At 40.3% G+C, this 16,585-nt stretch overlaps 1 protein-coding gene and 1 long non-coding RNA gene across 2 annotated transcripts; both read left to right on the forward strand.

Moving 5' to 3' along the window:
- Positions 1-5,410: 5,410 nt before the first annotated feature.
- LOC122655056 (transcription factor MYB26-like) lies at positions 5,411-6,752 on the forward strand. Its single transcript, XM_043849303.1, has 3 exons — positions 5,411-5,550; positions 5,829-5,958; positions 6,056-6,752. The coding sequence occupies exons 1-3, from the start codon at positions 5,418-5,420 to the stop codon at positions 6,750-6,752; spliced, it is 960 nt and encodes a 319-aa protein (XP_043705238.1). The 5' UTR covers positions 5,411-5,417.
- Positions 6,753-10,871: 4,119 nt separating this feature from the next.
- On the forward strand, positions 10,872-16,197 carry LOC122656448. Its single transcript, XR_006332106.1, has 2 exons — positions 10,872-10,959; positions 16,043-16,197. It is a non-coding gene; the product is annotated as an uncharacterized LOC122656448 (long non-coding RNA).
- Positions 16,198-16,585: the final 388 nt, after the last annotated feature.

Consider the following 16,585-nt stretch of genomic DNA (forward strand, 5'->3'; position numbering starts at 1 on the left):
TGTAATTTCCAACTTTGGATCCTTTATATGTTATTGTAAAGTTGAAAAAAGGATAAATTACATATCACCCCCTGATGTTTAAATGAAACTCAAATCACCCCCTAGTTTTTGAAAATACTTAAATCACCTCTGTATTAGACCCCAATATGACAAATTAGTCCTTACCATTAGTTTTATGCTGTTAAGTGATGATGTCAGCCAGTTATATAAATTCAAATCCCTAAACTACCATTGACATCAAAACATAGATTTTGAAGGGTAGTATTGTAAATCTAATTCTAATGAATTAGTACAAGGTTAAAATAGTCTATTCACACAAATAACTAATAGCAGATTAACACCGTTACTGTAGAGGGGATCGGATGTGTATTTTCAAAAAACCAGAGGATGATTTGAGTTTCGTTTGAAAACCAAGGGGTGACGTGTAATTTACCCTTAAAAATAATAAACTCTTATAGCATAAGTGAGGTAGGGAGGTAGGAAGAGAACTAGTGATGGGAAGGGACAGAGATCTAGAAGGGGAAAGATAGAGAATTGAAAGGCATGGGGTTGGAGAGAGAGATAGAAATCTCTATGGTTAGCTTGAATTAATTATTAAAATTTTCATTTAATATATAATATTTATATTAAATATATAAATATTAGTGCTAAAACTTATTCTTCTCATTTTTGTGTAAAATAAAATAACATAAAAATTAAAAATAGGGCCAAATCTAGCCGTGGGGATCCCAAGCTGGGCCTTGATTCTCCAAAATCCAGCCCATCTTGGCCTGGTTGCACCCTAGCTCTAATGCAAAATACCATAGATCCAGCCTTAGTTAATGTCCATGTGTGTTCATATGTTCTTGGGGTGGGGTGGGGTGGGGTGGGGTGGGGGGGGGGGGGGGGGGGAGAGAAAATAACAACTTATAATCATAGGGGAAAGAGCGTTGTTGGCCAATGGGATTGTGTGTGCAAGCATCGTCCTGGACGGTATTTCCTCATTTCCATGGAGGCAGCTCAATACTTTCACACTCTTTTGTGTCTAGATGCAGGAGCCATGCGAGCCACACGACTAGTTAGGGTTATGAATTTTGATCTTTCAAAAAGTTGAAATAAAGGCTACGTTTGGTAGGAAGGGGAATTAAAGGGATGGGAAGTGAAATTTTCATACTTAATAAAAAAACTTTTGTAATCATTACCCCATGTGACTACATCACTAATACTAAATTATACCATATTTGGTTATTAAATTTCACTTTACGTTGCATACATTTTTCCCTTTGGTTTAAAATGTAAAATAAAAATTACACGTAAAATGTATCATTACTAAATATGGTAAAAAATTTAAATAATTTATACAATCACATGACATAATGATTAAATTTTTTTTTTTTTTTTTAAAGTATGAAAATTTCTTTTCCCTTCTCTTCAATTCCCCTTGCAACCAAACAAAGCCAAAATTCTAAGTTCAAAGTTATTAACTTTTAATTTATCCCAATATTATATGTTCTTACTTGAGTGTGTATTAATAAACCCCAACTCTCCCACAGTTAACCCCACAGACCTTGGGGGAGGTCCCCCAAGGTCTGCTGCGAACATAGAGAAAGAATAACAATATTTGTACCTCAACAGGTCCAAATCTGTCGGTTATTTGTCCAGTATTTTGGACATTAAGTACCAACCACTGTTCCTAAAAGTGACCCAACATTTGTTTGCTAGGTGTGCATAATAGATGCCTCAAATTTTGAAGTCCAAATTAATTCAGACTTTTCTGTTATTGTGATTGTCAACTATCCATTAATAGATTTAGAACCTAATAACAAAGAAAATAGATGGGTTCCAGGTCCTTAGAAACCCATTATTTCTGTTTAATTTTCAGCACTGGAATTTCTTCATCATATATGGTTGATTTCAGACTCTAAACCAAACTCACTAAAGAGTTCCTGAAAGTTCTAAGTCAGAAGCAAGTATAATCTGAAGCCATTGAATATTGAAGAAGAGAGAAGAAATCAAAGACGATGGTAAATATATAAGATCGAGTTTTCCTCCATCCACGGTGAATGAGATTCTTTTCACCGTAGATCAAGAGAGGGCAAAAAAAGTTATTGGGGGGGCATTTTGGGAACTTACAAAAATCCTAGGAGGGATTTGTGAACCCCCCAAGATGGTGGGTGAACCATCCTCTATGGAAGAAAGTTTTCTTACATCGTGGTGAAGGAAAAGTATAGTACATTCATTTAGGGTCTTAAATGCTCTATCCCTGATACCCTCTGCACATCATCTGAATCCCTTGGTCAAGAAATTCTCCTTTAACTGTGGGTGAAGAATAACTGCCTCCTATATATTCATTGCAGTTTCCATACTCGCATCTTTGAATAATTTTCTTTAAAGTTCAACAGCCATTTACCTATGTGACCAGATGATGTGGTAATCTAAGCCATTGGTTAGATTGGATCAGCCATGTGTTAATTCTAAAAGTTTTGGTGGAGAGAAAAAGGTAGAATGAAATAAAATTTTTCTATTTCGAAATGAAACAAGTATATATGAAATGATAAAAAGATTTGCATGCCGTCTGTGTGCAAATTCTTTTGCATGTCCTCTTGCAAAAAGTTTGGGTCACATAATCTCTCTCTCCTCCAAATATCCCTATTATATGTCTGAATTAATACTTAGGCATCATGGAAAACCCTCTCCCATTATGAAATATTTATAAAAAAAATGGTATGGTACGGAGATATATACAACTCTAGAGTGCAATTTCCCACCAATGAGTGGGTGGGTGATCGAATCGTCCTATAAAGCGTTTTATAGAGAGAGAGAGAGAGTGTGTGTGTGTGTGTGTGGGGTCTATAGATGGAATGTGAGAGGCATGCACATAAATCTGAACACTGCCATCGTGGGATTCTTTTCCAATTGACATTTATGAAATATCTCTTGTCGGTTGCCACTTGCCAACCACTTTTGTTGTAAATGCATGCATAGACCATGAGTTGGTGGATGAGAAATCATAATTAATCCAGCCACTTTTGCTGTTGGAAATGTAGATTTCGGTTCCTCTGTACTTACCAACAAGTGAACGTACATGTGAGAGCCAACCACTTGTCCATTTTTTGTCATTTATAAGGGGAGGAGGGGTTTCTATGGAAACAAAAATAATGTGTGATTAGCTCTCACATGTACGTGCAAATGATCCATTCTCAGAGATGTATGCATGGGTCATGATTTGACGTGGATGAAAAATCATTATTAATCTAAACAATTGGATCGTATCTACCATATCAGCCCTCCACGTGTGATGTTATATATAGTAGTTGGAAGACAATTGCTAGTGTAGTTGGTATATATGAAAAAATGTTCTTTGTGTGTGTGGGGGGGGGGGGTGATCGCCCCGCCCCCATGAAAGGCGGAAATCCTGCTCTTGAGGTGCTATCATGAGCACTCTCATTGGCTGCCACACACGTGTGGCCGCTGCGCTCCTCCACAGAGAATGCTCCTCCTTTATATATAGGGAAAAAGAAAACTACCTAGGCACGTGCGATGTGCTACCCCTATACCCAGACACAGAGGTGGGTGAAATGATTGCCACACACCCGTGGAACGGTGGGTTTTTTTGGGGGAGGTGGTCATTTCGCTCATCCCTATGTCTAGGAGCGAAGGCAACATACAACACACGCCCAAGAAACGTTCTTTTTACCCTGAATTAAATAAATTTCTGGGAATAAGACAAGGAGCGATCAAAAGAAGGTTACCACAAATACTCACCAACCCTTAGGTAAATTCTTGACTTTGAGAATGAATGGTGGTAGATTCGTTCAGCTTTCAAAGGAAAGTCTTGTTGTGATTATATAGGGAATATGGTATTCTATGCAATGATGTACCATGTATGATAATGTGGTACAAGAGGAATCTTAGAAGATGGACAAGTAAGTCTAAGACGACGTACCAACACATATGGGGCCATTGCTTTTGATATTAGGGGAAAGCTTAGTTCATATGTCCCCTCTATCCCTACAATTGTAGGAATTGTCAAATTGTTGCATTTCCAAATTTTTATCCAATGCAACTACTGCACGGTGCAAGATCTGCATCGTGCGGCGACGCAGAGGCCATGTGCATCATGTGGGGCCCGCTGTGCCACATGGTCTCTGTTGTCTTGCATCGTGCAATTACAAGAGAGGATAACGATTCCCCCTCCAGAAAAAAAACCTAATGGCTTGTCCCCTCCAAAAAAAAAAAACCTAATGGCTTGTCTAATTGTAGGCCACTGGTTCCCCTTCCCCCCCCCCCATTTTCTTCCTTCTTCTTACTCTTGTTCTCCTACGGGTGTCATTGTATTCTTTGTTCTTTGTTTTTTTTAATGGAATATTCTTTGTTCTTTGTTGAATACATTATGGGGGAGCGTAGGGACCAGATTTTTTATCCGTCCCTGACTGGTGCGGTTCTCTAGTGCCTCTCACAAGAGGAGGGTGGACCTGTTCGTTCATGCTGGTTGTACGTGCGTCATGTGTCCTTAAGAATGTACAAACCTATAGGACTCAACAAACCCATTAAAAGGCAAAGGAACTTCTCTGAGAGCCTTCACAGACCTTACCACTGATGAGGCATAAAACATCCCACCTGTCGGAGGCTGCCACGTGGCCGACCCGACCTCGCCCGAGAGCGAGTTGGGCCGAGCAGAAATTGGGCCGACCCCATCTCCGATAAGTCACCCGACAAAGCCTCGAGTGGAGCGAGCTAGCCGCAGTGGCCGAGGCCGAGATTGTACGGGTCAGCCATAGACTCCTAGCCGAGCTCATGGCTGAGACCAACCTCCCGGGCCGACCTCCATTTCCGACCCCATGGGCCGACCTCGTAGGCCGAGCCCTCCTCCATTGAAGCTCCCATAGCACCCCACCGGGATCTCCGGCCACGTCAAGACATCCCGAGAATCACCGGATAAGGACCGAGCCACGATCCTAGCGCATCACGGAATCGCACTCTACATGGACTCTTACCTTAATAAGAGTCCGACCCCGAAAATAACTCTCCACTCCGCTCTACGCGAGAGAACCTTCCGAAAGAAGGACTCCTACCATACTAGGACTCTTCCAACCGTCTCATCTCCTCCTTACTCTATAAATACCCAGGTATGGAGCACTATTCCTCATCTGGCTTTTTATTATGCAGTTACACTGTCGCGTTGGAGACCTGACTTGAGCATCGGAGAGTCCTAGGTCGGAGCCACACCGGCCCTCTTGCGCTCATTGCTTGGTTTTTGCAGGTTCATCCACGGGCGAACCAAGCACCGGAGGTTTTCACACGCAACAACCACCAAGTCTGATTGGGCACATCATTTGCTGCTGATGTTGCTGGTACACTACCTTCATTAAATTTACATTACTCTCCGTCGTTACAAACTTTCTGATCTCCCAGACAGAGAAAAAGAGAGAGAAAATATGGGTCGTCACTCATGCTGCAACAGACAACAGGTGAGGAGGGGACTGTGGTCACCTGAGGAAGATGAGAAACTCATTAATTACATTTCCACTTATGGCCATGGTTGCTGGAGCTCAGTTCCCAGGCTTGCAGGTAAAACTAAAATCCAGATCTTCTACGGGGTGCGTTGCCCGTAGCAGCCTGAGGGGCACAGACTGAGCCGCATGCGCAAAGACCGTCTTATCGCTGCCTAAACGTCTTGCCCGAGCAGGGGTAAGGTGGTCATTGTGCATGCGGCCCAGTCTGCACCGCATAGACCGCTAGCTATGGGCGCGCAGCTGCGCCGTAGACGATCTGAATTGAAAATCTCAAGATAATTGCACAACTTCTCTCTCTGTCTCTCATTAATATCTTTTCTTTTATTGGTGCAGGGTTGCAAAGATGTGGAAAGAGTTGCAGACTAAGATGGATTAATTACCTTAGACCTGACTTAAAACGAGGCAACTTCTCTCTGGAAGAGGTTTCCCTTATCATTAAACTCCATAGAGTTCTTGGTAACAGGTAACCAATTAACCCAAATATACTACTACTTACTACTTACTTACTTAGACTAGTACCTTAATTAATAGAAGTAATTAATTAAACTACGTACGTACAGATGGTCTCAGATAGCCAAGCACTTGCCAGGAAGAACTGATAATGAAGTGAAGAACTTTTGGAACTCAAGCATAAAGAAGAATCTCTTCTCTCATGCTGTTTCTGAACTAGCTGCTGCCACCATTAATCATCCTGCAGATATCTCCAACCATCAATATTATTCAGGTTTCAACCAGACTGAAGCATTATTGCCAATGACTACTACTACTCTCAACCCTAATAATAACTTCCTCATCAATACCCAACAACAACAACAACAACAATATTTTCTTCAACTTCCCAATCCTGAAGAAGTTGATTCTATTGGAATGACACCCACAATGCTGCAGAATGTAACTCCTTATTGTGACCCAATATGGTCGTCTTTCATCAATTATCAACCTTTACAGACTCAGGAGGTGATGCCTGAGATGCCAAAGCTGTGCGAGATGTTGGACATGGACATGGACATGGATGAATGTACTACTGGTTTGTTATCATTATCATCATCATCATCATCTTCTTCTTCTGAAGTTGATCATCACCCAATAACTACTACGGCTAGCCTTCCAATAAGTTTGATATCTGAGTCATCGTCTTATCCATATGTACCAACCCCCAATCAAATGGAATATATTAATGTAGCGACTGCTCTCATGCCATCATCCTCGTCCTCTTATGTACCATTATGTGGGCATGCATCTTGGTATGGACCCTAATCTGCAACCTTCTGCAACCTGGTATTACTCCATAGACCTAATTGTTGGCTTGGGTTGGTACGTACTTGGTATTTTGTTCTCTCTCAGCTGTACGTTGGTGGGTCCCTCCCTCACATGGACCCCATATATATTTGGAGGCTACATATATAGCCATTTAGGCTTTCTTGTTTCTTCTATAATAAGTTGCTGAAGCTGCAGACATGTCATGCATAGTCCCGTGCTTGCTTTCCTCTATGTAATTCACAGTATTACTCCAGTTGTCTTCAGTGCTTGAAGTTGGTAATAAATTTCGAGTTCATCATGGTTCTTATTATTATTATTTTTTAAATTTTATTATTGAATATTATCTTGAATTTAGTGGATTTTTTTTGAGTGATTTTGTTTCATCAATTCAACAAAAGAACTAGGGGTGTCAAAAAAACCTGGCCATCCAAGCCCGCCCTTAGTCTGGATCGGGCCTAGGTTGAGGTATATATATATATACTAGTAAATATGCACATGTGAGCATTTGTTATATGGCACACAGAGAGAGAGAGAGAGAGAGAGAGAGAGAGAGAGAGAGAGAGAGACTAGTAAATATGCACATGTGAGCATTTGTTATATGGCACAGAGAGAGAGAGAGAGAGAGAGAGAGAGAGAGAGAGAGAGAGAGAGAGAGAGAGAGAGAGAGGAATGCAATGAACCACCACATGAGAGAAAGAGAATATGTGTGTGTATGAAAGAGAGAAAGAGAGGGATATTCCGTAGACCTAATAATTATTAGCTTGGGTTGGTACGTACTTGGTATTTTGTTCTCTCTCAGCTGTACGTTGCTGTGCAAATTTGTACGTGTATGGTCTCATTAAATGGAGTATTATTAAAAGGACATGCATGGATTCCGATTGATATATAGAATGGGTTCCTCCCTCACATGGACCCCATATATATTTGGAGGCTACATATATAGCCATTTAGGCTTTCTTGTTTCTTCTATAATAAGTTGCTAAAGCTGCCGACATGTCATGCATAGTCCCGTGCTTGCTTTCCTCTATGTAATTCACAGTATTACTCCAGTTGTCTTCACTGCTTGTAGTTGGTAATAAATTTCGAGTTCATCATGGTTCTGGGCATCCCTATTTTGAAAAAAAAAAAAAATTAAATGGACAAAGGCTATTACCAGCAATTTTGGTTGGTAAATAAAATGATTTATGGATTTCGTACTGTTATAAACTTTGGAATGCCAATTAAAACCTTTTGTAACATTAATGCAGTAATTATCTTTAATGGTTTATACCCGACATCCACAAACGTCGATTTCAAGGTTGTTTTGGGATGGTTTCTTTACATCCAGTTTAAACTTTAAAGTTGATTAAGGGACTAATCAAGAAAAAAAGGTGCTGAGAGAAAGAGACAAACAACCAATAAACGTGTCTTAAATAGATACTTAGCGTGATTTTAACTCTTCTCTTTAGCTTTTTCGAATGGAAACAAACAGGACCTAAAGAAATATTCTCTTACCTTTGCTCCTTCGTTTCTGTGGGAGAAGAATTTTTATCCTCTCAAATGCGGTGCACTGCTTAGTGCACCTTTAAAGTGCATCCGACGATGAACAAGAACATATTCTTGGACTTTTATCCTCTCAAGTGCAGTGGCCACTGTCATATGCACTTTAAACGTGCACCGAGCAATGCACCGCGCTTGAGAGGATAAAAATCCGTGGCCCGTGGGAGAATGTAGACATGCAAATGGACTTTGCATCCCTAGATGGGCTAGCAACCCTCTGCCTGAGTTGCTGATGATAGGTTGTATTATTGTATACATTTTATGAAAGAGCACTACAAGTCTAAAAGAGGGTACAAAGTACTAAGGCCCACATAGAATTAACTGGGTCAGCTAGCCCAAACCTCGTCTTTTGAATTCAACCCACTTGGTTCAAATTCTTGTCGGGCTAGGTTAGCCAGGGCTTTCTTTGAACCCTGCCCAAACAAAATATGGGCTGGCCCAAAGATACACAATGTAATAGCTTCTTATTTGGGACAGCCTAAGCCCAGCTTAGGCCTAGCCTAACTTAACTGAAATAAGCAGAATTTAGAGCAAGATCCAGCCTAAGTTGGAATTGTTAAGAACGGGCTTGGGCTGAGCTGTGATTAGCCCAGCCAAATGTGTAGTACTCTTTCTAGACTAAAATAATATTGAGAGAAGTAGTGAGGAAAGACGTACATAGTTTATAACTAGTAACAAATACTTCTTTGAATAGAATTGATTGGAGAAAAAAAGATCATGTAGCTGACTCCATTTAGTTGAGATAAACTGAGTTGAGTTGAGTTTTACTCATCATACCTAAGCCATATGCTCAACTCAAATCTCCTGTTTTGAGGCTAATTTAAGCTCAAGCCTACCTTATGATTGTCAAATAGAATCACATCATATGTATAAGTGAGAAATCTAATCTTGGAAAAGGAAGAGAGTTCTTTGAACAATTGGCATAGGAGAGCACACCAATGAAGAGCGACATTAGTGGAAATTACAACATTATTAAGGAACGAACATATTAGAGTTGATTTGGGAATTGCCCTGATCAATGACAAGCTCCGAGAAAGTTGTTTTGAGGTGTTTTGGTTACGTTCAACGGAGGCTTAGGGATGCCCCAGTAAGGTGGAGTGATATGATCCCGATTGAAAAAACTAAAAGAGCGAGGGGTAGACCTAAAATGATCATAGGAGAAGTTCTGAGGAAGGATATGCATAGTCTAGATCTTGTTTTAAATTAGAAGACAAGAATCGATGTAGCAGACCCATTTAGCTGAGATTATCCTGACTTGCTGGGATTTATCACTTTCCTCTTACTTCCATTATTTTTGCCTTCTATTGTCCATCTTGCTCTAGCGGAAGGTACATCACCAATTTGACATGGCACATGGTAGAACTGGAGCCCACCTAGAGAACCCACCTACCAAATAATTTTTTTCTGTACGGTTCCTCGACCGTTGCGGTGTCCTAGTTCCTCTCACAAGAGGAGGGTGGACCCCACCGGCGGAACTCTTGGTCAGTGCCCAGTGGGTCCTACCCCCTCTTGTGAGAGGAACTAGGGAACCGCACCGGTCGGGAACCGTAGACGATAATTGTCCCCTACCAAATGGGGCCGAGTAGGAATTTCGCTTCCCAAAAGAAAAGGTAAGCGACAAAAAAGGTCATGACGGAATCAAGAAACTAGTGATGGAAAGAGATGAACTGATTCTAGCTTTGCATAAAGATAATATCTATAAACCCCAAGGGGTTAGCGCAGCTGGCTTGGAGGGGACATGAGACTCCGCCTCAGGAAGCGAGGTCTCGTGATCAAACCTTCGCCGCTGCATAATTTCTTGGGGCCACCCGCTTAAGGCTCACTACGGCCCAGAAGCTCCCAGTTCGTGCGTGGCGTGGGGGTCATGTATGAGCCCGGGGGGATTTAGTTGGCCTAAAGTCGGATACCCCTCCTGTCTCCAAAAAAAAAAAAGAAGATAATATGTATATATTTCTATACGACAATTGATGCCATAAGCCATGCTATCATCATCATATATGACTTTTTATTACACAACAATTAAAAACCATAAATTTAGCATCTCGATATAATCATATCCATCAAATAAGAATCCTTTCCACTTCGAAGTTGGTTGTTATGGTGGATCCCACCTTTTATTCCAATGCGATAGTGATTATACTTTAGATGAGATCTTAAGTGAGGCCCACCTTCGTCAGGTTCTCTACTCCATCGTCTCTCATCCGTTCATGTCTGTAGCTAATGAGGGATGGGAGCTTTGGATACTTTTCCTCCACCCTTCCTTTCCCCACCGTCTCTCTCTCTGCTGACTTTCTTGAAGGCATCCAAGCTTCACTGTGAATCTATGTCTCTTTCTCTTTCCTAGTTTTTCATCTTCTTTCTTCTCTGCGTTTTCATGGTTGATTTCTGATATTCTCAAGCTCTCTAATGGTGTTTTCGTGTTTGATCTCTGGTGTACTATCATTCTCTTTCGTTGCTCATGGAATCTCGTACGACCTTGTCTGACTCAAACGATAATAGTGGCAGCAGCAGCATCTGTTTCTTTAGGAAATTCTTCAGTTCTGCCGATAGAGGGGTAGACGAAGATTGCTCACATATTGGCTGCTGACCAGTGATCGATTTCATGGTGGAGGTGTTATATGCCTCTTTCACTTTCCAGATTTTCGAACTGGTGGCTCTGTATCAGGTATAAGCAATGTTAGGATTTTCCCAAGATGCGACGAGTGTGGGCTTAATTAATTATCGGGTCGATCATTGATGGGGATCAAGAAATACAGGGGCTGACGTGGCTGCTACTATTTTATTGAGATGGACCGGCCCGACCTGGCCCATTGTGGAAGTGGGTTAGGGTTTTGGGGAGTATTATAAATACAACTAATGAGGGGTCCCTACAGTCACTATTTTCTTTTCTCTTTTCTCCACAAGAAAGGGAGTTGTGGGAGAGTTTAGGAGGCGGCAGAAGATCCCCATCGCGGATTGCATTCATTCTCTAACAGATCGATGCTGCTTATGGTGGCATTTTTATTTGTTCTTCACCAACAAACGTGGGTGCCAGGTACACTATGCTTTCCCTATTTATTTTGATTCAATCGTATTCTAGAGATCTGTATGGGGATGGATTCGGGTTTGACAAAACCCTTGAATGTTCTAACAAGTGGTATCAGAGCCAACCATATGGACCTAGGATCGATTGATTAAGAACCTGGATCGAGTTTTGACAGTGGAAATAGGGATTTTGGCCGGATTTTAGTGGAACCGCACGTTTTCGCCTCTGCTGGAATTTTCCACCGATAAAAGTCAGAGTTTTTTTGCATGGGTGCGAAGAGCTCGAAGAGACAATCACGGTGGTGGGTGGATTGTCCCAGTCAGCGGTTGACATGCGCCGTCCGAAGGCGCGAGTGAGATCCACTAGTCGGCGACCGTTGTAGGAAAAAAAAATTCTCCATAGCAATGTTGACGTCAGCCCTGTTCCTTATGGGTCAAGTTTGACCCGATCAAAGTTGACCCGACCCGGGTTAAAAGTTGACCAGACCCTGGTCAAACCTGACCCAGACCCGGTCAAAGATTTTTGACCCGATCAAGGTTGACCAGACCCGGATGGTTGACCCGACCTGAGGCCCGTTTAGAAACCCATTTTTTACCTGGATGGGTGGACCAACGGTCTGGTTCAGGTAAACCGGGTTCGGTCCAAGTTGGTTGATTTGGTTTGGTTTGATTCGGACCGGTTTGGTTCGAATTTAAAACAAACAAAAAAAAGGGGGGGAAATGACCAGAAAACTTTAAATAGACCGTGTGGGTTCATTTGGATGAATTTTGAGACGTGGTTTTTTCTAGTGTGTCTGTTTTTTTGTGCTCTTCGATTTGATATGTAATTTGGCATACTTTGTATGAATAAATATTATGATTTTGATGGTTTTTAAGTTTTTCAGTTGTTTTGAAAACAGAATCGACTATTTTAGAACGTTTTTATTGTTCCAGAAGCTGTCTTTTCCTATTTTGGAACACCGTTTTGATTGGATACTGTTCTAGGATACCCCATTTTGCTTGTATTTTCAAGATCGATGCTTTGGGTATCCTGTTTGAATAGTTTTGATGAATTTTTGAGACCTGTTAATGACGATTGTGTCACCTTCGAGAGACGCATGGCCGAGTGGAGCATCTGATTGGGCTCGGGTTGGTCTTGTTTCATTCGTAATTTCAAGACCTATCCACTAGTACCTGATTTTAGATGTTTAATAATCACAGGGACCTATTTTGGATGATTATGCTACTTTGAGCAGATTTAGACTATTTTGGATTGACCATTGCTGCTTGGACGATAAATGTGCATGTCATAACACATTATGGATGATCAATGTGTTTACTGCCACATATATTGCTACATACCTGATTGAGGAATTATGAGAGGGTAAAATGGTGATCTACCAAAGTGGCCCATTGAATCCTTTTATAGTTCTGTCAAGGCAGCGGAACAGGTGACATTAGCCCAAAGGCGATGTTATCAAAGTTTGACGAGGTGATATGCATATAGATTGGAAGGATAGACGTCTAAGGGTTCCAGTTGCCCAAAGGTGCTGGGATTTCTGAAAACTACTGATCTCTTCATGGAAAGGCACTGTGTTCATCCAAAGATATTGTACTCAAAGAATTTGGGATGCGTGGCCTAGGGGTTTTCTTACCTCCCAAAGGTGGAGGAAAATTTTTAAAAGTCATCGACATCTAGATGTAATTGGAGTACGATAAATTGTTATTAAGATACATAACCTAGGGGTTTCTCTATCACCCAAAGGTGGAGGGAGATTTTCAAAAGTTGTTGCTATCTCGCGGTATTTACGGTACGATAAAAATGTGTACCGGTACAATAAGGACGTGCACCTTTGACCCGAAAGGGCAAGAATGCAATGTTGTTGTAAAGAAGTATTGTTGTTTGATATTTATCATCTTGATTGCATATAACTATATGTCTGATGTGTTGATGATAAATGTTTCGAACCACTGATTTTGTGATAATATGTTGATACATGTTTGAATGATGAATGGACATGCGATGGTTAAAGAACATGTTGATTTGTGCGATATAGAAACTTTTAATATTATAATGTGTTGTTTTTATATATGCTGATGGAAATTTTGTTGTTGACGAATGACAAATAATAACTTATTATGGTAGATGAAGTAATAAGTGAATAATTATGGTAACTGACTGTTAACCAACGAGCATAATGAACCATGAACGAATAATCCATCAATAAGAATTGTAACAATGATAGATTAAAAATTTGTAACCTATAGGGTTTAACAGGTCTTGAGCCATTTGACAGAAGCTACTTCGGTGGCATAGATTGAAAATGTATTATTAATATGAAAAGATGAAGTCAAACACTAAAATAAAATAAGAAATAATGAAAGGAATGAATGAGCGAATAAAATCACGAAGAACATATTGAAGAAATTGATGCACTGAACAAACTACGATTATACCCTTGAAAGAATTGATATCTAATTGTGCACAATAAGAGAAAGAATCTTGAGAATGGTAACTTGACTGAGAACAAAAGAAGTAATCGATTTGAATAGTTTAATAATTTTTTATTACTTTGTGTCGAGATGTGTGGTTTGAATCTTTATTTCAAACTTGATCAATTTAGTTTGTTCGATTCTCTTGATCAGTGGGAGTGCTTCTTTACATGATTGTTCTGTTTGTGGATTGAGAGTTCTTCCTATCTCGTTGATATGCTTGTTGAGCGCGAGGACTTTATATATGTTTCGTTTCAATTATGATGCTTCTGCTCGTTGTGATGAATAACATCTGCATGCATGCATATGATTGATGTGTTGATGGGCCTTTTGGTCCAAGGATGTTCGATTGGCGACGAGCCAAGTCGTTTGGCTATTTCTAGCCACAGATGTTCGATTGATGATAAACCAAGTCGTTCGATTACCAAAGAATCATGACGATGTTCAAAGGTAATCCATGAGTCGTACGATGCTCATGATATGTTCGAGGACCCACAAGGAATGATGATGATGATATTTTTGTGATCACAGATGTGGACGACATTCCTTGTACAAATTATCTCAAGGAGGTTCATGTTAGTAGGTAGATCTTTGTTTGTAGCTAATAGAAAGTGATATGCCGTATGTTGAGGTGTATTTTCTATTGTTGCTCGACATCGATATATTTGCTAACTGGATTAAGGTTTAGTAGCATTATTGTTGTATTGAGATCCCATGGCCACATCTGATAATGATGACTTTATAATTAATCTAGCCTAAGTGGGAGATTGTTAGGATTTTCCCAAGATGCGATGAGTGTGGGCTTAATTAATTATCAGGTCGATCATTGATAGGGATCAAGAAATACAAGGGCTGACGTGGCTACTACTATTTTCTTGAGATGGACTGGCCCGACCTAGCCCATTGTGGAAGTGGGTCAGGATTTTGGGAAGTATTATAATACAACTGATGAGGGGTCCCTGCAGTCACTATTCTCTTTTCTCTTTTCTCCACAAGAAAGGGAGCTATGGAAGAGTTTAGGAGGCGGCAGAAGATCCCCATCGCGGATTGCATTCATTCTCTGACAGATCGATGCTACTTATGGAGGCATTTTTATTTGTTCTTCACCAACATACGTGGGTACCAGGTACACTATGCTTTTCGTATTTATTTTGATTCAATAGTATTCTAGAGATCTGTATAGGGACGGATTCGGGTTTGACAAAACCTTGAATGTTCTAACAAGCAATTCTTAATTCCTTCTTCATTTCTCTGTCTCTTCAAAATTCTCATGTGTCTTTCTATGTCTAATGAGCTACAAATTACATAGAAATGTGATTGTCGTTGAATTGACAAGCATTGACCTTGTCCATATATTACTAGCCCTCCCCTTTCAATATCAGTTCTGAAATATTTCCTATCCTCATAGTGCAAAACAAACACTTTTGTAAATAACGGATGCCTCTAATAGAAAACCGGGGAAGGTTTTTCTCCAGGTCTACCTCTCGCAATAGTTAAGAGTATTGAAGGAGATCCCAGAGGCTGCTACTTCTGTTTCAATGGAAATTATTCTACAGGAATTGTCTTCAAAGCAAAAAAGAAATCTTGTAGGATTAAAATTAACAGAAATTATTGTACTGAAATGCAATAAAAGTTATTTTATTTTGTTCTTTCATGTTATTCTGCATGAAAAGTTCTTGTATCATGGAGGAGATGGAACTGTCATCGATTGATTACTTTATCCCCATCACATGATTGGATTCTATTTTCCATCAACCATGCCCAAATATGCTTCCTTGTTATGTTTGAAACTTTAAAAAATTAAGAATTTTCGTGTAGTAGATTTGAATCCATAATGAAATAGAACTGAGAAATGCACTAAAGAGCAAACAGACTCGGTCAGAAAGACACTTATATATTCACTAACTAAGACACTTTCTTCGTTGGGCGAACAAACTAATCAAGAAGCAGAAGACGGAGCTTGCTGAAATGACGAGATAAGGTGAACTGTGGAATCAACAGTTTCTTTTATTTGCTGAAAAACACACCGAAATAGACTTATTTCTAAGTATTTTCCTAGCTTTTATAATGTTTTACAATTCCTAATTAACTTTTTTTGACAGTTGAACTGGGCCATCTTACTCTGTCCACTTCTACTAACACGTTATTTTTAGATGCCATTATTTATTGTACATGAACAAATTTCTATTTTTCTTCCCTTCCAACCTACGATCTGGAAAGATGAATAAACAACCTTTTTTATTTGATTGCAGAGGCACCTGCTTGACATTCTTGACAAGGTAGCAATAGATGACTTATTGGTGATATTATCTGTTGCAAATATGTGTGACAAAGCTTGTGAGAGGTTGCGGAAGAAGTGTGCTGATATTGTAGTTAAGTCCGATATTGATATCATAACTCTTGAAAAGCATTGCCCCATGAACAAAAAAAAACAAATATTAAAAAAATTATGTTTTGAAAAATAATCCTTTTTTTTTATTATTATTAAAAACAGGAGGGGATTCAAGGGGAGTGCATGCAGCCCATTAGAGCAAGCCGCAGGCACTCCCTGCGTAGCCCATAGGCCTAAGGTTGCAGGCCGCAGGCCTGCTTCCCATAGGCTACAGCCCACAGACAGCAGCTTGCAGGCCGTAGCCCGCAAGCTTGTTGCCCGCAGGCAGTAGCCCGCATGGGGGATGCGCACAAGGGTAGGTAGGTTAAAGGGAGAGGGCACGTGCAGAGGCTTGGCAGCATGCGCTCCCTCCCCACATATAACTATGATTAAAAAAATAAATAAATAAAAATTAATTATCATT

This window comes from Telopea speciosissima, chromosome 3, assembly GCF_018873765.1.
Source record: "Telopea speciosissima isolate NSW1024214 ecotype Mountain lineage chromosome 3, Tspe_v1, whole genome shotgun sequence".
Classification (NCBI taxonomy): Eukaryota; Viridiplantae; Streptophyta; class Magnoliopsida; order Proteales; family Proteaceae; genus Telopea; species Telopea speciosissima.

Coding starts and splice junctions, on each gene's coding strand:
- LOC122655056 (XM_043849303.1), top strand. CDS start 5,418: ATGGGTCGTCACTCATGCTGCAACAGACAACAGGTGAGGAGGGGACTG. Junction 5,551..5,828: donor CTCAGTTCCCAGGCTTGCAG/GTAAAACTAAAA, acceptor TTATTGGTGCAG/GGTTGCAAAGATGTGGAAAG. Junction 5,959..6,055: donor CATAGAGTTCTTGGTAACAG/GTAACCAATTAA, acceptor ACGTACGTACAG/ATGGTCTCAGATAGCCAAGC.